At 40.7% G+C, this 22,956-nt stretch overlaps 1 protein-coding gene across 1 annotated transcript in view; it reads left to right on the forward strand.

Annotated features, from left to right (window-relative positions):
- The first annotated feature begins 413 nt into the window (after positions 1 to 413).
- PREP (prolyl endopeptidase) overlaps positions 414 to 22,956 on the forward strand; it is a 104,793-nt gene continuing 82,250 nt past the window's right edge. The window contains exons 1-6 of the mRNA XM_086461335.1: positions 414 to 611; positions 1,953 to 2,027; positions 7,195 to 7,328; positions 10,283 to 10,413; positions 13,030 to 13,239; positions 14,487 to 14,608. Of these exons, the coding sequence (XP_086317461.1) occupies positions 414 to 611; positions 1,953 to 2,027; positions 7,195 to 7,328; positions 10,283 to 10,413; positions 13,030 to 13,239; positions 14,487 to 14,608 (870 nt within the window). The remainder of the gene's footprint in view (positions 612 to 1,952; positions 2,028 to 7,194; positions 7,329 to 10,282; positions 10,414 to 13,029; positions 13,240 to 14,486; positions 14,609 to 22,956) is intronic.

Here is a 22,956-nt window from a genome sequence, read left to right on the forward strand (position 1 = left end):
ACTGTTTGTCGGGCACCGCAGAGGGCAGCTCTCCGGGTGGGTGCCGAGCCTCTCCCCACACACCCCCTGTGTTGAGGCTGGGGAGCTGAAAGGGAAAAAAACCCCACAAAATAAAAAAATCACGATTTTTTTTTTTTTCCAAGTTTACTATAAGGAGGATGAGACCCGATGGCCGAGCGCGGAGGCGGAAATAACTTCTTTGCTGGCGCAGAGTGCGCCAGGGGCGGCGAGCAGGGCGTAGGGCGGCGCGGAGGCCGCGGCCTGCCCGCCTTACCCGCCCCGCCCCGGCGCGGCGCGGCCAGCCGGTGCCGGTGCGGCGGCTCCCTGCAGGGGACGCTGTGCGATCCGGCCCGCCGCTGTCGGGCCTCTCTTGGCTGGGGCGGGGGGCGGCTCGCCGGCGGGGGGCGGGCTGTATGGCGGCGCCGCTCCGCCTGGGACGCGCTGCACGCCTGCTGCTGGCCGCCGCTACGGCCCCGGCCCTAGTCCCAGTCCCGTGGCAACCTCTGCGCCTCGCTTCATCCTCCTTCTCCTCCTCTTCTTCTTCCCGCCTCTCTCCGCCGCCCGCCATGCAGGCCTTCCAGTACCCCGACGTGTACCGAGACGAGACCGCCGTGAGTACGGCGCTTGCCGGGGCGGCCGCCGGGCCCGGCAGCGGGGGCAGCCTCTCTCGCCAGTCCCCCTCGGTGCCGCGGTGGGGCCGCCTCGAGGCGGGTTGAGTGTTTTCTGGGCTTCCAGGGCTTTGTTCGGCTTCGGCCGGTAACAGTCCAGCGTGCTCCGTTTCAAGGGTCTCGGGTTTTTAATGCCGGTGGGCCGTGGCGGCTGCCGGGGGCTCGTTAGAAGCAGGATTTGCGGCCGTCGCGCCGGTGCCCGCGGGCACGTCCCGCGTGTGCGGGGCCAGCGCTGCCGCCGGGGGGGGCGGGCCGGGTTGCGGAGCCGGGAACCGGCCGGGGCCGCGGGGTGGGAGCGGGGCCCACGGCCGTGCCGAGTCGGGGCGCAGGTCCCGGAGCTTTAGCACCGCTGCGTGTTGCAGGGAGATCCAGGCCTCCGCCTGGGCTGGGGGAGCGTGCGGAGGAACAAGGGGTCTATTTTTATATGATGGCACATCTGTGAAATAACCCATCTCCTTGTGTTCCGGCCGTAACTTGATACGCAAGGATTATGGTCTAAGTTTGGCTAAAAGCTGTTCAGTTTTCTTCTTCTTCTGCAAAGGACTTGTGATTTAGGCGCCAGCCCAGGAATTATTTAAAGAACTAACATCACTTTTAAACCGTTTTTTTTTGCTGACGTGGGGCAACACTGGAAAATACGAAAGTATTTATTTTCATAGTTGAGTGAAAGACTGAACTATGCAACTTCTAACAGCAGGTATCTGGTCTTATTTTGTATACTGGAGGAAGGAAGTAAATAAATTCAACCAAGTCGGTTAGTCTTTTGTGGGTTTGGGGTTTCTTTTAATTTATGTATGTACTTTACTCAGGGGTTTGTGAGCAGCACTAGCAGGGAGGGCTAAAGCAGAGACAGTTTCGTAACCAGAAACTGTATTTTGGGTGGATCCAGCAATCAGGTTTTATGATTTGACATGAACACCTGGATTGGTTTTGGGTTGTTTGGTTTTTTTAGGGGTTTTGGTTTGTTGTTGTAGGGCTCTTTTTTTTAATTACTTTTCTAATCTATCTTGTGAAGGGAATTTTATGTTCTTGTTCTGCATTTCTCTGATGCTCTGTGTTTTTTTTTCTGATGACATCTCTGCTGCCTTGGTGCCATCACCAAAGAATGGTAATATTAGCAACTCAACTGGGAGCAAGGTGTTGCTTTTATCTTCCTTTGTTTTTTAGGACTCTGTGCTTTTGTGAAGTTCCAGATATCCTTCATCTTGTTGACTGTTAATTCCTTGATGAAGAGTTTGCTTGTGTGCATGTCTTTTTTTAAAGTATTGTCTTTTATAAATTCAGGTGTTGGATTACCATGGGTGTAAAATAAGCGACCCATACTGCTGGCTTGAAGATCCTGATAGTGAACAGACGAAGGTAACCTTTCTTTGTACAGGAATGGCTGATTTGACCTGGTTCTCTTTCCTTGACTAGGTTCATGGCTACTCTGATTTTGAAGGACTTGCAAATGCTTTTTGAAAATTACATAGTGAATGTGGGTGTACTTCATGTGCTATCTTATGGCACCAACAGCGATGCCATTTTTTGTACCTTTGTGTTAATGGGGCATGGCTGAAACACTTGGAGTAACCTAGATCACAGGATTTGGACAACTAAGGCCTTGTTTATCTTGCACCCATTTCTCTTAGACAATTGGAATGCTAAAGGCAGTGGTGTCACGCTGACAAGAAACACTCGGATTTTAGAGCACTTTATCGACTCTCTTAAGTACATCTAAAAGTGCCATAATAAAATAGGAAAGGGTAGAAAGAAAACTCCTTTGGCTTGCTTGCTTTCTACAGTGAAAAAGTGTTGAATACATCTCCTTTTTTGGGCCCCTTTAAAAAAAAAAAAAAGGCAAACCCATTTTCCTCCTGAAGTTCAGCTTTGTTAGTGGCTTTTATTACAGATTGCAGATGTTGCAGTGTTTTCAGTTTGCAATCTGATATAGCTAGACTGTGCCACTGGAACTGGTCTTTCGCTGAGTCCTGAAAAATAGCGAGTATGACTGTGAGCCAGTTCCTCTGATATTCATGGCACAGGGAGTTGCAGGAGTGATGGCCAGAAGGTGGTAGGTGGCAGTGTGGAGGGGGTTTTCTCTGTAATGGCTTATAACTTTGTAATAACTGTAGTTCCAGATGTAAAACACTGGCGTCTATCTAGCATGCCTAATTGTGTCAGAAAGATGATGAAGGCCAGGATCTCCATTTAAAAATATCCTGCTGGGTGGCTTTCCATTAGTGAGCTTCCTTCTAGGTTCTCTCATGTATGAGCTTACGTAATATATCTTGATGAGAATAATAAATCTTGTTGGTCGAATAGGACTTTCTGTAACTGTCAAGAGCAAGATAGAATGTGTACAATTAGGATCGCATTCCCTACTTACAAATCTATTGGCATATATAAAGACTATTAAAAAGGTTCATTTGGGATCAAGTTTTAGTGAAAAATTCTGCCATGAACATTAACAGTGGAAATTAGATATTTATAGATAAGTTGGGAATATTTTGATTTTTTGATTCTGGCATCCTTAAGAAATGATACACATAGGATGGTTTTGTGCTGCATTCAGAGGAATATATCTGTGGGGAGGTATGGTTGTGTCTTTTATAGATGCTTTACAAACGCCTATTAAAATGGTTTTCAGGATCCTATGGAAGAGTTGGGATTGAGAAAATGCCAAGACCTGACTTTTTGTGTCCCTGTATTCAATACTTTCACCACGTAGTTGGAACAGGTTGGGTGAGAACAGTTGGAGGAGGATGAATCTAATTTTCCAGAGGTTGTAGTTTATATAGGAGGTGAAATAAGGAATAGGGGATGATAGCATAAAAATGCAGCAGCCCAGACACAAGAGGTCATATTGGTGGAATGAAAATACTGTTAAATATTACTTACCTACACCCTAAAAAACACACGCCTTGGCAGAGTTTTGCAGCACAGTAGTAGCACGATGGAAGAGTAGGGAGAGTTCCTGTGTGTATATGCAGGTGAGTATGTCATCTTTTTCCAAAGTTCCAGGAGTTAGTGAACAAAGGGAATTAAAGTATTTTGCTGATCTACCTCTTTCATAGAAGAGGTCGGAAAAAAATGATCTTGAAGGGCTAAACTCCTTTCATCTGCTTTATCACTCACGTCTTTGTGCTCTGCAGCAGAGGTTGCTGACGGCTGCTCTTTCTTGCTAGCTTTTCTTCATAGTTTTATCTCCAAGTTCTCGAGATAGTTTGTAGGACTCCTGCAGAATAGCCATTCTGCACCTACCAGATCAAAGAATAACCAGACACTGGTATAGAGGCAGTTGAATGACTGTGCAGGCTTCAGAGAGAATTTGGACCATGCTTTGTAGACTTTTTAAGCCTTCAAGCCACAGACCTTGAGACCTACGTCCTTCCCATTCTTCCTTCAAGTTGCTTGCTGTCTTTATGCACTCCTTAATATCCCAAACCTCCATTTGTTTGGGGGAAAAGTAAAGATATCCTGTGTACACTTTCAACAATAGGCTTCCTTTAATCTTCTACATATTAAGTAAAGAACTAAAAGAAGACTTCATGGGCATCCATGCTCATCTGTAGTGAAAAAGCCACTACTCAGTTCCTGGTTACAACATGCTTGCTTGATTGGAGTATGTGTACCATGAAAATTCTGGTTTATGCCAAGAGTGAAGACTGAATGTCATTTATGTTAGGAATCTTATTTCACACACAAACAGTCAGAATTATTTATTGTGTACTGTCAAATAAGTACACAAGTATGTTGGAATTCTGCTTTTCTAGACCTAACAGAAATAGTCGTGTCAAGCGTGGTGTGGACACAGAAAATAGATGGGTAAGCCTTGCTTTGTTTCTGTGTTGATGTGAGTCAGTGAAACATCGAGTTTACTATTTCTCGAAGCACGGAGGAAGAAGCACAGGCAAGTGAGGTTGGTTTTAACTGCAGAATTCTCCTTGGTGGAACTCTTTTTCAAAAACCTGTAATTCCTGCCTCCTTTTTCAGATGACAGTGGCAGTCTGTTTTACAAATAGTCTTGGAATCTTTGGTGCATACTAAGTGGAAACAGAAAAAAATATGTTAAGTTCGTGTAAAAGCAAAATTACTAGTGATTCAGTTGAGTGCAATAGTTAGTACGTAAGCATGCTCTTGCACAACAAATGCTTGTAAAGAAAAGTTTGTGTCTCCTCTTTGAATACCAGTCACGAAAGCAGATGGACTAAGATGAGACTGTCCAGTTAAAAGTGAGTAACACACAGTTCCAGTACACCCTTGCAACAATGTTACAGTTTTGGTCATGTTATTGATAGATGAAACAAAGGTGTGTGCCAGTTCCTTTCAGCTAAATGCAACTGGGAAGTGCCTTTGCCTATCCAGTACAATGCATGGTTTTATACATGTTTTTGTAAGACATCTTTTCTCTGAAAATGTCACAGCACTTTGGGTAGTTAGTTTATTTGTGTAGCGTCGCTGTCTAGATTTTTGTGTACGTGGTCTGTGAAATTCGTGTGTTTCCATTTAGAGAAAACAAATTCAGATACACATAATTATTGGGTAGATTTGATTGAGGTCTTTAACCCTCTGATTGGGGGAGGGGGACGGACATGGTTATAGCAGTATGATGCGGAGGCTGCATGCCGTTTTGACTTACCACTGGGATGTGTTGTGCTGCTGTGCTGGGTGTTAAAGCTGTCTATGCCAGTATGATCCTCTAATGGAGAACAGAAGCAAAAATTGGCCTTCCCATGGCAATGCAGTCACCTCTTTCCTTTTTCTCAGGGGATCATTTCCTGACTTGATCCTTGCTGATACATAAAGTCTGGTTTTGAGTAAAGGTCTAGAAGTCATCATTGTTAGCCTTCTGTATCTATTCCTTTTCAACAGTGTAGTGCTTGCTTTCTTGTATCATCCTTGAGTGGTGACTTGAGTGTAACCAGCCCACATGTTCTTAAATTAATATGTTTCAGCACTTAGCCAAGTGCTCTTAGGGCGTTACTAATTCTGCACTCTCATGTTTCAAGCTTATCGGTTTCCATATGCTTTGTTAGGCATGAACAAATACCTCTCAAGTGGAGACTGACCATAATTAACGTGCTTTCTCCTTTACCTTTTGGCCTGACAAGTGTCTGAAAACACAGCTTGGCATGTCATACAGATCTTGGTTAGGCACTGCTGTGGCAGTGAAGCAAATGGGAGAGTAAGTGTCTCTCTACTTGCCCCATGCGCTCACTTCTCACCATGTGAAATGTCTGTAAAATGCTACTGAGAGTTTTATGTTCTATTCTTTCCTCTTTCTTTCCTCTTTTTCACCTGAAGAATTAATAAATGAGTAAACATTGATAGCAATTGGTAAATGTGTGCCAGGTACTCTGTACAGCAGATCGCTTTTCTGAAGAACTGCGAAACACAAGTTTGTTGAATATGGATTGCAGCCCCTCACGTTACCATGAGTTGATTTGCTTGCTGCGTGACAGATTCAGGACAGGTAGAAACAATAGCCTCTTTCAAAGCAAGTGGGAAAGAGACCTGTGTAAACAAGAGAGGAGTGGACGGTGTTTCAGGCTGGGGTCCAAGAGTGATGCTGCAGCCATCATTGCGATGTCTGGCTTTGAATTACAGCCACACACACCGCGTCCTGTCTTCCCACTTCATATTAGAGTCAGAAAAGCCTGCATGTCTGCTTTTAGCAGCTGTGGTTCACCTTAAGTTGCTTAGCTGTTAATTTTATGTTAATATACTGTGCTGCAATAGGGGTGGTGAAGCACCAATAGAGCACCACTTTTTCCATGCATGCTGTGGGAGTGGCAGCCTCTAACAAACAGCTGGAGTGGTAATGGTTTTGGCCACTGTCCTGAAGTGTTTGTGACTGGGAGGTGGAGTGTTCTAAAGAAACCAAAGTCCTCAAAGTTCTCTTCTTAGATACTGGGTATTATAACTAAGAGCTGATCTGTGGACAATACTTTGGCCTTTCCAAGAAATAGTGACTGGGACTAATCTTGCATGTTAATAGGATGAACACATGGTGCACGTGATGTTTGGTATCATCTTCCTGCATTTCACAGCTCCTGAAGTGACAGTACTCTCTGTGGGCAAAAAGGACACTGTTCTTTATCCATTTCCTAATTTATTTTATCATAGAGTACTGGAGTATAGTATATTTGTGGTGAAGCAAGAGAAGGTGGTATTTCCTAGGTATATACTGTAAGTTAGCTTTTCTAGGCTATCTAGGCAAATATAAAGAGGGTTTTAAAAAGCATGAAGTTTGGGGAATTTTTTTTCTTTAAAGGGGAATGGCAGGAATCTGGTTTGCCTTTGGCCGAACCACTGGTTACCCCAGTGTGTGCCTTGGAGCGACTTATGCAAGATAGATAGAAGATCCATCTTATTACAGTACTGTGGCGTAATGCAAATAAGTATGTAAGACTCTTCAGGTGTGACGCTACATAACTTGTATGGGGGAAGGATGTCTGTGATACATTGCTTCAGAAAATAGTGTTTCCTGTAGGAAAAACTGCTTGAGTTCATGTCTTTTTTTGGGGGGATTGTTTTCTTTCAGGCATTTGTGGAGGCTCAGAACAAGCTTACAGTACCCTTTCTCGAGCAGTGTCCTGTCAGAGGACTGTTCAAAGAACGAATGACTGAACTCTACGATTATCCTAAGTACAGTTGCCACTTCAAGAAAGGAAAAAGGTATGTGAAGAATGTCTTTGTAGGTGGTGATGAATGTGAAGCAAGTCAAAAGCAACTACTAGTTAGGAAAACAAATTGTAAATTCTATTTGCATTTATTCCTTTATAGTTGGGAAGTAGGAAAAGTAAGCCGGTGTTAATATATATGGTGGCGTGGTGCAGAGCACAAGATGCTTGGCTATCTCCAGTTCGCAGCTGTTATTAGCTTCCTGTCTTCTGTCGTTTTTTCTTTTTATAGGAAGAATTGTGAGTTTAACAAAACTCGGACAACTTTGTGGAATAACTGTTGTTAAATAAAACTTTGAGGATTTCCTTTAGGGTTGGTCACTGTCAGTAGTTAAAGGTACCTCGTCCTGAAAACAGCACAAGTCTGTCATGTGCATATTGTTCTAAATATTTACTAAACTGCTGGCCTTATGTTGGTCATACCGTGAGCAGCTGGTAGGATTTTTGTTTAGCCAGTGAAAAGCAGTGGAAATTCCCTTGTGAAAAGCGTCTCCTGTATCTGCAGGGGATAGGGGAAAAATCATTTGGAGGACTTAAGGCAAAAGAATCTGTCTTCTAAGGAAAAAAAGAAATGCTGCTATATTCCAATATCTAGCCTACTTGTACCCCTGTTTTAATTCTGTAGCTAGGTAAAAAGATCGTGCTTCTGTTGCTTACCCAAGGTCTGGAGGCTGCAGCTGCTACTGAATTTCATGTAACCTCTTTGAGAAACACTAGCAATCTCCTAGAGAACGGGAGTAAAGGGATAAAACTGCTGGTTAACTTAGTAACATCTAAAGATTGTTTCAGTGGTTGAAAAAGAGGTAGTGCAAACAACCAGCCATTCTTAGTCATGGAAAACACAAATAGTCTCTTTCAGTATTTTCAATTTGTTTGGTCCTTGTTGAGTGAGCACCCAGATGTGCCATCCACCGGAAAAAGCAGAAGATGTCTCATTGGCTTAAGATTTCTGCGCAGGTATTGAGAGAGATCTGCTACTCTTTACTTTTGTCCTATGCTGTGAGGAGGATGTGAATACTTGTTACTAAGGGAGGGGAAGTCTGTGTGTTTTTGTAAAAGTATATTGTGGGGAGTGAACCCAAGCTGATGTTGATTTAAGTTGTCACTGATGTAGCACAGCAGATCTATGTATAGAGGTGTGAGGTTTAAGCCCGGAAGCCGTGGAGCTGTTTAGGACAGTGCTACATCTGGGGAAATAATCCTTGTTGAATGAGTCAGGCAAAGCTTATTAGTTTGTACGTTGCTGTTCATGCAGATGTAGTGGCTGTGCTGAATCTGATTCTGGAGCAGGCCTGGTCAGTGTCTGCTCCTGATTCTCTGACCCATTCTCCCTGTGCAGTGCAAACGTGCCTGGGTGCGGTTATCTTCAATGCTGATAAGCTTTGGTGTTGCGGAAGTGCTCACGGCAGTGATGAGTATCATGTCCACTAGACGTAAAAAGTCTTAATTTGATGCATCTGACTGTCCTCCAGGAAGAACATTTATGCCAGGAGCTTAGCGTGCTTTAAGTTATGACACTTTACTTTGATTTTGATAGACGTCTTTTTAGTTTTTCTGAGTGTTACTCTGTTTCTTGGCACATGCTGAACTTAAATCACAGTGGTTTAGAACTCATACCAAAACCCCATATATTATGGTGTTTGAGGAGATCAAGAGGGGTCTGCCAAGTTAAGTAACACTTAGTAAGGGGCAAGGGGAGGAACTATTCAATTTGAAGATCTATCTAACTTCCCATGACACTTAGAAATTCTTAAATTTACTTACTCCAGTTTTCTGCCAAAGGGTAACTGCTAAAGGACAGTATCGGAAGAGCTGTTCCGTAGAATCTGCAGAAAGGAAGGGTGCCCAAGGAGGTGCTGTGTCTGTCACATTGTTTGACCTTTGCTTCCCAGCTTATTGCCCAGCGTTGCAGAGGTGAAATTGGCTAGAAAATGCATGGTCAAATGGAAAATTATATATATTTTTCTTCTATTCCTTTGAGTCTTTTGATTTTGTCACTTGCTGAACATTATTGTTAGTATTTGAACATATTACTAGTTAAGGTTGTTAGCCAGGCCTTTGTGAGTATAGTTTCCCACTCTGGGTTTACCAGGTTCCCATGCTTGTATGCAAGTACTGGACAGTCTTAGAGAATATGTTCAGGTTTGAAATTACCCCATAAAGTCCCCTGTTCCCCAGGTGAAGCTGCTGTTTGATTTGTGTTAAGTCACGGGTTTGTTTAGTAAAACTCAGAAGTCCTATGAGGGAAGAAAAGTGTAGTGCCTAAGAATTGCATAGAATACAGTTACTGATTTCTTTGAGCTCTGTAGTGTCTTACAATGTGAAGAGTATCCCTCAGTAAAGAGAATTCTGTAATTCTCTGTTCCTACAACTTTCTCAACACACACACGGTTTCAGGGACATTGGGAAATACAGATGAAACACGTTCAGTTCTGTCTGCCACTCGATACGGGTTGAAAGCAGCTGTATGAACGAGAAAGCTTAGAGCATAGGAGATGGGAACCTGTGCCAATACTTGTGACAGAAACGCTAAGGCTGCCAGAGCTGTTTGACAAAGGCAATTATGTAGAGTTTATAGTATACTTAGCTTTGTTTGAAATGCACTGTGGCAAATGCATCTTTTGTTTTTAAAAGGTGTTTTGGATGCATCCTACAGTCTCTTCTGTATATCACATTGCGATGAGATTCCTCTCATGTTTAGAGGCCTAGAAATGCATGTCTGATCTTCCTCTGTACTAAGGGGGAGAGAAAAGCACCTACAGAGGATGGTTAAATCCCTGATAGCCACAGAGGAAGCCATGATTCCTACTCTGCTGTGAAGCTTGTGATTCCCTTATGTATTTATCTGGTTTTTATTCACTTCATGACAATCTAGTGCAAGTTTTTCTTGCTTGCCTAACTGAAAGTCTGAGTTCTTCCTACTTATTTTTTCCTTTTGTATTCTTTTAGGTATTTTCACTTCTACAATACAGGACTGCAGAACCAGCGAGTTTTATATGTACAAGACTCCTTGGATGCCGATGCCAAAGTTTTTCTTGATCCAAATAAGCTTTCTGATGATGGCACTGTGGCTTTACGAGGTTAGTGAGGCAACAGGTCCTGCTGAGTAAGTGTGCCTCTTCAACAGAAGCTGGAAATGGTTTCCAGCTCTTCGCCTATAAAAGTATGGCTAGAGTGGCTTGTTTTAATCAAAGTAGTCACAATAGCCATGTGTGGATTTGTGTAGTGTTTCAGAAGAATAGCTCTAAATCTACATTGTATTCACAATTAGCTTGGTTCAGTTTCTTTTTTCACAACTGTAACAGGTTTCCACTGAAATATGAACAGATCTTGAGGCCATCCATAGCAAGGAAAAAAGTTTATGTATTTACATTGACTAATTCTCTTAAAATTATATTTTGCATCTTTAACACAAGCCAGCAAGAACTCCTTTAAGTCTATTCAAGACTAGTTAATAAAAACAGGGGACAGGTTTAGTGAACGCTTCTTTAAGCGTAGCCTAGTTGAAAACAGTCAATAAGGCTTTTTTTAGTGAGAAGTCATGTCTTCAACTGTGTATATAAGGAATTGAGTATATAAGGTATTGAGTTTCTGTATTTCTAAAAAGCTTATGATAACGTCTCTTTCCAAATGCACTTAGAGAAACAACAGCCGGGGAAACTCCTGGTGTTGATAAATAGTTGATTTAAAGGTAGGGACAGGAATAACTGATGGGCTGCAAAGTGGAAATCAGCAGTAGAGTTCTGGCAGGGACTATGCTAGGACTTTGCACTGTTCAGTATGTTCATATCTATATTAGAAAAAGGAATGAGCAGTGAGGTAGCAGAGTTTGGTGATGAAGCAAAGTTACTCCAGGTAAAGGCTGAAGAATGACTGAAGAGCTGCAGGACGACCTTAGCGATAGTGAGTGGGCAATGAATTAACAGGTAAAAGTCTCTGTGCAGGTAGGTTAAGTGATGCACAGGGGACAAAGAATACTAACCTCATTTGTAGAGGAATGGGTGGAATGGACTCTAAGCTGACCATGACCGCTTGGGAACAATTCTTAGACTGTAATAGATAGTTCCATGAAAATGTCAGCCAGCTTCTCAGTGGCAGCCAAACAAGCACATCAAATATCAGAAATGATTAAGAAGGGAGTAGAGAACAAAACGGGAAACACCATTACGTAAGCAACCCAGGGTTTATACAGTAGCACTGAATATTAAATATAGTTCCAGTCCCCTCAGCTCAAAAGTGGCTCTGAAATACAGTTCAGAGGAGGGCAGTAGGGAACAATCAAGGATATGGAGCAAAGGTCAGAAACAATTGAGTATGCTCGGATCAATCCACTTGGAAAAGGGACAATTTAGCAGGGATGTGATAGAGGTCTACGGAATCGTTTGTGGCATGCAGTAACATAGAGTGATTTATTTTTTTTTTTTTTTACAAGAATGAGGGGATATCAAATGAAGGCAGTGGGAGTAGAGTCCAAAGCAAACAAAAGAAGGTAATGGTTCATGCTGCAAGAAGTAGACTTATAGAACCCCTTATCAATGGATTTTGGTGGTGCAAAAAAACTTACTGTGAGTTTAAAGGCAAGCTGCACAAGGTCAAGGAGGAGGGAAGAATTGAGGATTATTAACAAACTACTTTATGGAAAAGAAGTTGCCTAAGATAAAAATGGTCAGAGGTTCTAAGAATATTTGAGTGAAATACTACATGTGCTTGCGTTGTTCTTACTCTTGTAGGCATCTCCTTGTGGTTACTCCTGAGGACAGCTAGGTGGAGTTGTCTTCTGAGTGAGAATGGCCACTCGTATGTTCTTATGAGGGAGAGTATGTTAGAGTGGCACAGTGGTGCCTCTCAAACCTACGATTTCTATGAAATGAAACTTTTTTGTGTGGGTTTTTTCAGTAATTACGTTCAGGTCTGTACAGGCCCATGATAGTTCAGTCTCTTCACTTGAGATGATTTGCAAAAAGTGAATTTGATCCTTATCAACTATGAGGGAAGCCCTTCTGAATTTTTTTTCAGAATTGTGTTTTCCTCACAGTTCGGATAGAGTGACATATATATCAGAGGTCTTAGCTGAGAATCCTGGTGATTAATCCATTTGCATGCTAGTGGCAAATTTTTCCAGTTACTTCAGTTTTCTTGGCTTTGCAGGGTCTAATTTTCAGTGACTCCAATATTGAAGTGGTATTTGCTTTATTTCAGGATGCATTGCTTGCATCTCAATTTCTGTTGACTTCTTTGGTACTGTTTCTCTCTTAAAAACTAACTTTAAGTTCTCTACCTGTGTGCATTTTCACTCTCCATCTCTTCCTGCCAGACTCAGGGAAGTAGAAGAATTATGACTCAAATCATAATACAGATGTTGGGCATAAGCGATGTCTCTGAACATACTTAATGAGTATGCATGCCGAAACTCAGATCTGTGAACTACTTAAGAAGTCCATGGAGACTGGAAAAGGCTGTGAATCCCAGATGATAGCAGATGTAGTTGCTTGCACTGTCTTTTAGAAAATAAATTCTCTTCTCTCAGTATTCAGTGAACACAGTTCTAACTACTTTCCCAATTTCACCTCTCTTTTCCTGGGATTTGGCTAGCGTGTAGTAAATAATAAAAAGCTGTGTGGCAAAATAACAAACACGTTTTGAAAATACTGATTCCTTGTGCTGGTTCTTCATCTTGTTTGGTTCCAATTTTCTAGGTTATGCGTTCAGTGAAGACGGTGAATACTTTGCCTATGGCCTGAGTTCTAGTGGCTCTGATTGGGTTACTATCAAGTTTATGAAAGTAGAAGGTCCTGAGGATCTTCCAGATACACTGGAGAGAGTTAAATTCAGTTGCATGGCATGGACACATGATGGAAAAGGCATGTTTTATAACTGCTATCCAAAACAAGATGGGAAAAGCGATGGTAAGTATGGCTGTACTAACTGCATGCTGTGTGGAAGCAAAATGACCTTTTCAGCAAATTGGTGCAACAAATAATTAGCTCAACTAGTTTATACTGAAATAACTAACTATAATATTTTATGGCATTAGATATCAGATTATGTTTTTTATGACCAGAGCCTGTACTCAGTGAGTATCTTCTTGTCTGCCTGCCCCTGTCTTTCTCTTAAAAGTTTTCTGCTCCTTTTCGTTTTCTGCTCCTTTTTGTTTTCTCAGCAATGATTTACTTATCTTTCATACAGGGTGTTACTGGCTGGAATTTGATGTCTGGTGGCAACTTACTTAATCTTTTCACTTTATGCATTTATGTGGGCATAGGTGAACTGGCTTGGGAGGTTGACCTGATGAATAGCAATCTGGGGCATAAGGTTTTTGTTATTCAACCAGATTAATTCATCTGTGGTTCACGGCACAGCAACACAAAATGTTTATGGTAGCAAAACTCAAGGAGCAGCACATAAAGTGGAGTAAATTGCTGAGGACCATCAGTAGGGAAGGCATTTAGCAGCTCTTATTATAAGGCAGTGCTGAAACTGTAAAGTTTCTTCTGGAGTTGTGCTCCTTGTTAAACCTTGAAGAGAGCCTGAATTTTGCCTCTGTGTTTGCTTTTGCAGCCTATCATTTTGCCAGACTTGCAAGTTAGGTACCCAGTTTGTGGTTTTTACTTTTAAACATGTTTGTAGTTCAGAAGCTGAATTGTTGGAAAACATTGCAAGAACGAATTACAAAAAATAAAAATCAAGTAGCACCTCATGCAGTGCTTGAAAATACTATTTTTTTTTTTTTTTTATTTTCAGCAAATGGAAGTATGAAGGTTTCTAGGAATGTTAATTACCAATAAATGTCCCCTTAGTTGCCCAGCATGAAATGGGAGCAGAGACATCATTAGAGGGTGGCAGGGATTGTTGTTTTTCTTTGCTTGATAAGTATTTCTAGAAACCAAAGCTTGAAATGATAAATGTTCACATTTAAAGACTGTATGATCAGCAATAAGGTAACTGAACAGGCTTGCAGTGTAGTTTGAAGTTTTATTTTGTTTTGGAGGGGGATGTTCACTTGGACAGGAATGGTAGACTCGCACCATTCCTAATTTTCTCTGCTGAATTACTCTCTTATATGCAAAGGGATACAGAAATTTCTAAGGGTTTTATTTGCTTGTTGTTTGATTTCTTTGAGAATGAATTGGTTTAAATATCTGCATTTCTCTAGGCACTGAGACCTCCACTAATCTGCACCAAAAGCTGCATTATCATGTATTAGGAACTAAGCAGTCAGAAGATATCCTATGTGCCGAATTTCCTGATGAACCAAAATGGATGGGTGGAGCTGAGGTATGGTAAACACCCTGAAGCTTGTCATCATTACTTTCAGTTTTTCAGATTCTAACAACTGGTAGTAGGTATTCAGTGGAAAACATTTTATTAAAAGAATGCTTTTTATTAGTGTTGCAGAATTGACCATTGAACTAAGAATCATTGATTCATTGCTGAAAATAAAACTGTCTAGTTTGCTTTAAACCAGTCCTCAACCCTGTAATGACAAAATCACATACCCTTTTTCTTCTTTGAGGGCGTTCTGCCTGATACATATTCCAGGGCAGATAAGAATCTTTTGATGGACAATGTGTCACTGTCCTTGTTCCTTCTTGGTCAGCGTTGAGCCTTAGCTTTCACTTACTGTGCAAAAAGCTTATTCCAATAATCAGCATGTCTGGATGTTTCCCGCTGTGTATTTATTTTGTTTATATTTATTTTCACGATGTCTTTGCTGGAAATGGCATAAGTCTATTCTACTCACTTGAAGAATGGAGACGTAGAGGTTAAAATCTGTTAATACTGTGTGCACAGGTGGAGACTTTTAAGTTTCCCTACAACAAGTTTTATCAGCACAATTACGAGGTGGACTGTGTTATTGGAGGTGGAACAAGTGACTGCTGGAATTGATTTCTTAAGCTTATTTTGTTGAACTGCTACTATATTGTGCAAAGTCCCAGGCAAACAAAATGATAGGTAACCATGCTCTGTTCTTCCTTACGTGAACGATTCAAAAGACCTTGAGTTTTGTGATTAATGTGTGTTTTATTCTTCATATTAGATTTAATAGTGCTTGATTGAGCGCACTAAGTGCTGTTGGAATGTAGTGGTGGTCATTCTGTTTATCAGGGAACTGACGTTTTGCAGTGGATAAAAACCTGTTGTAATTCTTTGTACTCTCCTAGCTACTATGTTTGATCAGTACATTTTGTTTCTATACAGGGTCTCTCTTGGTCCAACACTTTTGATAAATGTGAAATGTTTTTTACCTTGACTTGGGGTACTTAGTTCCTAGAACTACTTTTGCTTGAGAGTACCTCTTTTTAAAAATCTGATCATCAGTCTATGCCACTTTTCAACACATCAACCCATGAAAATGTTGGGGGGGTTCTTTTCTCTGGGCTGCCAGAAAAGAAAGGTTCTTTCCAAGAATTTGAACAATGGAATTAAAAATGAGACATGGAGTGAGAATGTGAAGGGCTCCCCAGCCAAGTGGCCACACTGAGCTTTCTCTGTACAAATCAGGCTTATCTTTAGGTTCTGTGAATAAACAGAGCCTTTTTTTACATAATCTCATCTATTGATGAAATGTGTGTGTAACAACTGACTTGAGTGTCAGTCTAAACTTGCAAATAGGATTTTGGAATCTTTTTTACTGTTCAAAAACTAGTCAGTTGTGTTGAGTTTAGCTGGCAATAAAATGGAATTTGGAAATCGTTATCCTTATTTTTCTCTAGTTCCGTAAATAAATGGACTATCTGTTGGTGACAGATGTCTTGTAGTGATGTACCCACTGATTCACAGGACTGATGCGTATTATTATTATTGCTTTGCAGTGTCATGAGCTAAACTACACATGTTGTTGTGAAGGCAAATTCGTTTTCCGTGGGGGAGAGCTGTTGCAGTCTGATTCATTAGACTATAGAGCTTTTTAGGGTAGTGAAAGTTTGCAGTCTCAGATGGTACTAAATCCCATGGAAATTATATCTTCTGTATTAGGTGTAGAGATACACTTGTCTTATAGGTAGCAAAACTTTTGAGATAATACCACACTAACAGAGCCTTTTCTTACCTAAGTAAGAAGTAGGGCTGGAGCATTTCAAGATCAGAAATAGAGAACCAAATATGGGGAGGGCTATGGAAGAGGATTCATAGTACAGCACTTGTAGTGAGTTGCGAAGAGTTTGCCTGGCCAGGGTGCAGCCATCCTGCATCTCCTGGCTCTTCTGTTGTGAAAGAAAAGCCTGAGGCAGCCTTAAATGTAAAAGTAGTATCTTTTTTTTTTTTTTTTTTTTCTCCTGATACCAAATGTCCTGGGTAATTTTTGTGATTGAGGATATGTGTTACTTACTAAATTATCAAAAGGTCTTTGTGGTGGGAAGAGGGGACTGCTAGTAGTAACTCTTGCTATAGAATAGGTAAATAATAGAATGTAGCGCAGCTACCAGTTCTAAAGCCACTGGAATGGAAACAGCCCCGTAAGTATTGGGAAAGTGGGGGGGGGGGGGGGGGGTGGTGAATAGAGAGACATATCACTGTTGTGGGTTCTAGTTTAATAAATTTATATGGCTGCTTATGACTCTTTTCTTGACCTCTAGGAGACATAAACTTACAGGGATGTTCATATTTAAGAAGAAATGCTATTTTAAGGAGGAGTGGTAAAGCAGAGATCCACCTTAGTAAATAATCATGAGCTTATCTAAGTGAAAGTGCTTTAAAACAGCTGATATTCTGGGGTTGTGCTGTGAGCTTCAGCTGTAAAATGTGTCTCCATCATCCTGATACTAATGAAAAATGTTTTTTAATGGTCAGGAAAAAACATATTCTGCAATTAAAAAAAAAAACCCCAAACTAAAACAATACAATTGCAAAATGTGGTTTCGTCCTTGTGCAGGAGGTCAAAAATCTTCTTTTCAGGCCATTCAAACAAGTTTTCTGGTCAATTGTTTTGAAGTATGTGTTTGAGAAAGTGGAAAACCACAAAGGAATGGAGGAAAAAATTAAAATATCTTTAGTAAAAAATCAAATTATATGGTTTATTGGCACTGTCCTGAATATTCTTACTTGGTTCTAATACGCTGCCACATATTTTAAAATACAGCTTTGCACAGCTCAACATTTCACGAAAGTCCGCTTTCATGCATTCCTGTCAGATTAATAAACAAATGTTTTTGGTTTATAGGGCCTTGCAGGGCCAAATAGGTAGAGCCATTTGGGTTCTTTTATGTTTTACACAAGCTGCAGGTCTCGCAACCGTTGAGTCGAGGGAAATACCTTGCTTGCAGGTCAAAAGCACCTGACAAGGAGATCCTTCAGAGACTGCAAAAGTAACGATGTTGCAATGATACTTCAAGAAAATAAGTGATCTCAGATGCACTGTACGGAGTCGGTGTGGTGTGTATTTTCAGTGGAGAGAAGAAACTAGGGTACCGATTAGGACAAAAGAGGGTTGTATAAAATTTTGTCAGCTTAGTACATTTACAAGACAACATGCAAGAAAATAGCTTCAGGGTTTTTTCCTCATTACACATTCAACACCAGCCCCAAGTATGCTTGATTTAAACAAAATCTGTGGTGCTGAAAATGGTGTTGGCATAGAAATATAGATGCATTTCCAGCTCCTCACTGGAATGGATTGCTTGTGAGGAAAAAAAAAAATTGTTTATTGTTAGTCAAATATATACGTTTTGAAAAAGAAGCTGTCAAATCTTTTCATGAGTCTAGAAAAAGCGTATGTTTTTCTTTCTGGTACAGATTCTAGGATGGTGAGGGAGTTGGGAAAAGGATGGTGTTTATTTGAATAACATCCCAGTAGAGGGCAGTCTGGTATGAAGATTTTTAAAACCTTCTCAATGTCACTGCTTTCGGAAAAGAGGAGCTTCCCATGCTTCTCAGTTTAAGTGGCATGTTCTTGCTTCCTCTCCAGACTCACAGAGCATGTCTGTCTTTCACAGCCAGACTGTTATTCTCAAAGTTAAACAATAAGTTATATAAGAGCGTTTCATAGTTGGTAGCGTTAAAAGTCCCGATGGTACTGCCAGGAAAGTAAACAGAAGAGAAAGCAGGGGATGAGGGGAGCCCTCCCATCCCAATTCTGCCAGCAGTAAAACAAGTACAATTTTTCATGTTGTTGTCTAACAAACACTATGCACAGTCCCTGAATTGACAATTTTTTTTTAAAATTTATTTTTATGTTTAGAGCTGTCAGTTAACGTTAGTGGTTCTCAACCCGGGAGGTGATCTTGCAAATGAAATTCAGAAAACAGAGGAATAGCCTGTGCCAGGTGTGTGCTGCCTGTGGTGTGTGTTCACTGCAGGAACGTGGAAGTGCAGCATCCACAGGGGAAGAGTGAGTAGCAGCGTGAAGGGGAAGAGCTCAAAACATTGTCAGTTTGCTCAAGTGAGACTCGCTGCTGGATAAAACAGGGCTGTGGGAATTTTTCTAAAGCCTTGCACTCTCTTTGTCAAGGCTGAATCTGGAATAGAAGCCTACTATGAATATCTTTCTTGCAGCCCTGGCAATAGGTCTGGGGGATTTTCCCATTAAGAAACAGGCAGGACATCTTTCTGGCACCACATGGGGCTACGGTAGATGGTAACCTCTTGCATAGCCAGATTCCTGATGCTTTAGTGCTTTCATTGCATTCAAAAACAAGCTGACAGCCACAGGAACAATAGCGTGTGATGTTTGTTACCTCAGAAGGCTACTGGTTTTACTCTGTGCTAGATTTAAGAAAGAACGCGTATAAATATGCATGTACACATTGCTCTGTTCCTCTTCTGAACAAGGCTGTCTGGTGTTCTGTTGTAACTGAAACGGTCATAAGCACAGTGATCCAGGGTCAAAATTCCAGTTCTCTGGCTTTGGTCGGTCTCCTTCAACCCCAAGCTTAGCAGAGGCTCAGAATGATATGGTCAGAATAGAAATGCTCTCTATACCAGCACATTTTATCTGAAATCCAAGAATGAAAACCTACCTGGAATAAGGAAATTGAATTAATGCCCAAAGCAGTTTTTCTAGCCTGGGGAATGGATGGATAGAACACATCAGCATGTTTACATGTAACCAGTCCATGCCCTGCATGGAGTATGTCATGCCTGCTCCTCAGAATGTAGTAAGTGGTTTCTGTTGGACCTAATCCTGAAATTATGCATTCCTGTGATCACCTGTCATTAGAGCTTCTGACATCTAGTTGATTAAACCAGTATGATGCAAATAGAAAACAAAACAAAGCATTTGCGGCTTTAGAGTACCAGCTTCAGGGGCCTTGGATTGTGCAGACAGTCCCAAGAAGTCTTAGTGAAAGGGAGTTCTTGCCCCAATCCTCATCTTCTTAAAAGACTGCTAGAACATAAAATGTGGTAGGAGCTCTCTGCAAGCTTCAGTGACTTTCCGGCACCACTGCAAAGATAGTGTCAGAACACAGCTTTATGTTCCTTTCATTACAAAAACAATTGCTTTTTCTAATAGTGAGTTAAAAGTGGAATTTGAAAGTCTGGGAGATTACAGTGCAGTGCTCTTGACTTTGTTGCCAAGCAAGCAGAACTTTGTGACACGGGAGCATGTGTACATCTATAATGTTAGAACACTTGAGGCTGTTCAGACAATGTAATTGCTCTCATCTTTTACTGACCAGATGTTTCGGCAAATTCTACAGGAATTTTTACTTTTTTCTCTGTAGAAGGCATATGCTTTGTGTTTTTTGTGTTCGGTATTCTACTTTACTTATCTGATAGGAAGGTCTAAAATATTGATAAATAATGCAAGGCAGGTAATTTCTGCCTCAATCTGAAACATCTCTTGCCTGTGGATTCTTCTTAGTTAACTCATATTCAGGTTCAGTGGCATTATGCAAAAATCTTCGTGCGGCATGCGCCTAAAGTTTAGGAAGTAACTGCTGTCATCAGTCTGTTTTATTGTGGTGACTGGGTACATTGCTAAATGAATATTTAAGAAAAACCACTAAGCAACCAAACAAAAAAATCTAGTCAGTCACTCTGGGTGGTTTTAAACTGTTACATATGTAGCATATAGTGAAAATTGTGGCAGCGTTAAAATGCAGCTTATTGATGCTATGAGTTTTTAATTCCTGGTTATTAATGCCATGCATTACATGGTTGCATCTTTATTGCCACCCATCTTGCCTTCTGTGCATGGTTTGATCTTCCCATGACTGGATACAGAGAGTCCAGTTACTCATTTGATCATTTGGTGCTGTTTGAAAGCTTTGATTCTGTCTGTGGTTGTTGTAAGCTTTGATTTCTTTATTATTTCTTTTGGGTATGTGATTAATTTGCTCTGTTTTGTTGGAAACGCATGAGATAGCTATGACAGTTGCCTTGTTCCATATGCAAAGGGCACTAGTGCCTGAAGAGCTGTACAGGTTGTAGATTGTAAGTGTTAATGTCTGCACTTAAAGGAGAAGTTGGTTTATCTTTTCCTCAACACAGGCTTATTTTCTAATAACTGAATTTTACTTATTTAATTTTTTAATATCTTGTTATGCAGAAACAAATTATACAGTGATTAGTTTCCACTTTGATAATAAAAAGGGCAAAGGTGGTAAAACTTTTAATTGGTTGGCTGAAAAAGGAATGATGTGTATATATAGTTGCCTTAATATAGCACTATGCACTCAAAGGGTCCCATTTGTGAGCTAAAAAGAGAGAGCTTTTCCTTATCCTGAATCTTGCAGTGGTGACTACCCAGGTCGTATTCAAAGAACTAGCATTAATATTCACTGGCATTGCTGTCATGCACTTTACTTGCAAGCAAAGCACTTTAATGTCCCTCCTATTGATGTTTTAGCTGAGGAGTAATACATAAAGCCAGGAAGTCTGAATACCCGACAGCCTTCTCCTGTTCATTCTTTTTCTTTTTTTAGTTTAATTATGCATGAATTTTTGGTCCGAAATGTTTAACTTCAGTTTTGCTGTGGATCCTCATAGATGATTACTGCTTTTGTGAGTACAGAACACATAACCCTTTGGGGTTCCTTGTATGGCTTGTATGATGAATTAACTATATTTTGTAATGAAAGAAAAAAATTGAAGTAGTTGAAAAACTCCTTTTACTAATCAGGCTTTAAATAATTTTTCTTCTTTTGATATCCATTGATTTATTGAAGTTACAGGTAAACCACTTCATCTCTAATGTTTTTCTAAGCAGTGGTTACTTTTCATCACAATGGAGAGAACAGCTAACATTGAAACAAAATTGTTAATAAAACTCAAAAAATACTCCACTATAAACCACAACTTCTCTATAAAGATTTTACTTTAAAGAGTTTGATCCTTGAAAGACTCAATAGAATAGTACTGGGGAGCACAGCTATTGTAATGATACTTCTGTATGTTTGTGTAGTGTAAAGATGGTCACAGCAAATATTTCAGAAATATAGATCTAATAAATTTAAAATTGCCAAGTGACTGAATGGCAGCAGTGAAGCTACAGACTATATACCAACATCAGCTCTTTGAAATAATTCTTCCTTTACTTGTGCTGAGTTAGCAAATTGCTGCTGTGTTATGCCAATAAAATCATTGTTATGCTGAAGGTTTTTAAAAGCTTCAGTTGAAAGGCTACAGGATTTCTTCTGTCCTATTTTGACAGGACCTAAATGTCATTTTACGATCTTAAATTGCTTTATAACCTCCTTACCTTTTACCAATGGGTGTTGTTTGAAACGATAGGAATTATTTTAATGAGAAATGTGCACTGACTAGCATTCCAGATCTCTCAGAAATTCTTGAGATGTGTTTCCTTCTCAGCTTCGATGTGGGAAACCAGGAGAATCCAAGCTGTCGGTTCTGACATAACGGCTATCTCCCTTATGCTGAGCCATGAATGCATTCTGAGTGAAATGCTGGTATGAAATTTCAGTTCATAAGTTTGTGGCTCAAGAGCAAGGATTGCAGTTCAGCTCATGAAGGTGATGTAGCAGCGTAAGAATAACCCAAATGATAGTTGGAGAGCCCTGTTTCCTTTCGCCATTCTGAAACCCAGACTCCTGTCTGTTTGCCGTGTAGAAGAGTCAGTGGCGTTCAGGCCGTGATTACGCATTTGTCAGTGCAGTCATCTGAGCCGCCTGAGGCAATCTGCCCCTATTCATGTTTTCAGCTGCTTGGTGCAGTGTGTTAACTCAGCCATTTGTGCAACTGCACGGTGAACTGACTGAGATACTAATCTGTCAGAGCGACTTTTTCTTTTACGCTCTTTCTTTTTTATTGTGGGGTTATTTTTTTTCTTTTTCTATTTTGTCCCCTCCTGGATTCTTCTTTGTTTTGTTTGTTTGTTTGTTTTCTGGATTCTTCTTCCTTTTCTTTTTTTTCCTTTTATTAATTTTTGTCTTGGTTTGGTTTTTTTTTTTTTTTTTGTTTAACATGTTATTCTTTCAGCTGGATCAGCTCCCCAGTCTGATTTATCATACAAATGGTAAATGCTTGTACTGACATGACTAGGGGAATGAACTTGCATGGATACAAGCAACCATAGCAGCGGGAAGAGCTAGAGGTGGAGACCACAGAAGCTGGTACTGCTGCCAGTACTTGCTTATCAAAATGTAACTTTGCAATGTGGATGTCTATATCTGCGGTATAATATTAAACACTTTTTAACATACTGCAGTCAGCAGTGTCTTGTCCTG

This window comes from Leptosomus discolor, chromosome 2 (genome assembly GCF_034619465.1).
Source record: "Leptosomus discolor isolate bLepDis1 chromosome 2, bLepDis1.hap2, whole genome shotgun sequence".
NCBI classification, from domain to species: domain Eukaryota; kingdom Metazoa; phylum Chordata; class Aves; order Leptosomiformes; family Leptosomidae; genus Leptosomus; species Leptosomus discolor.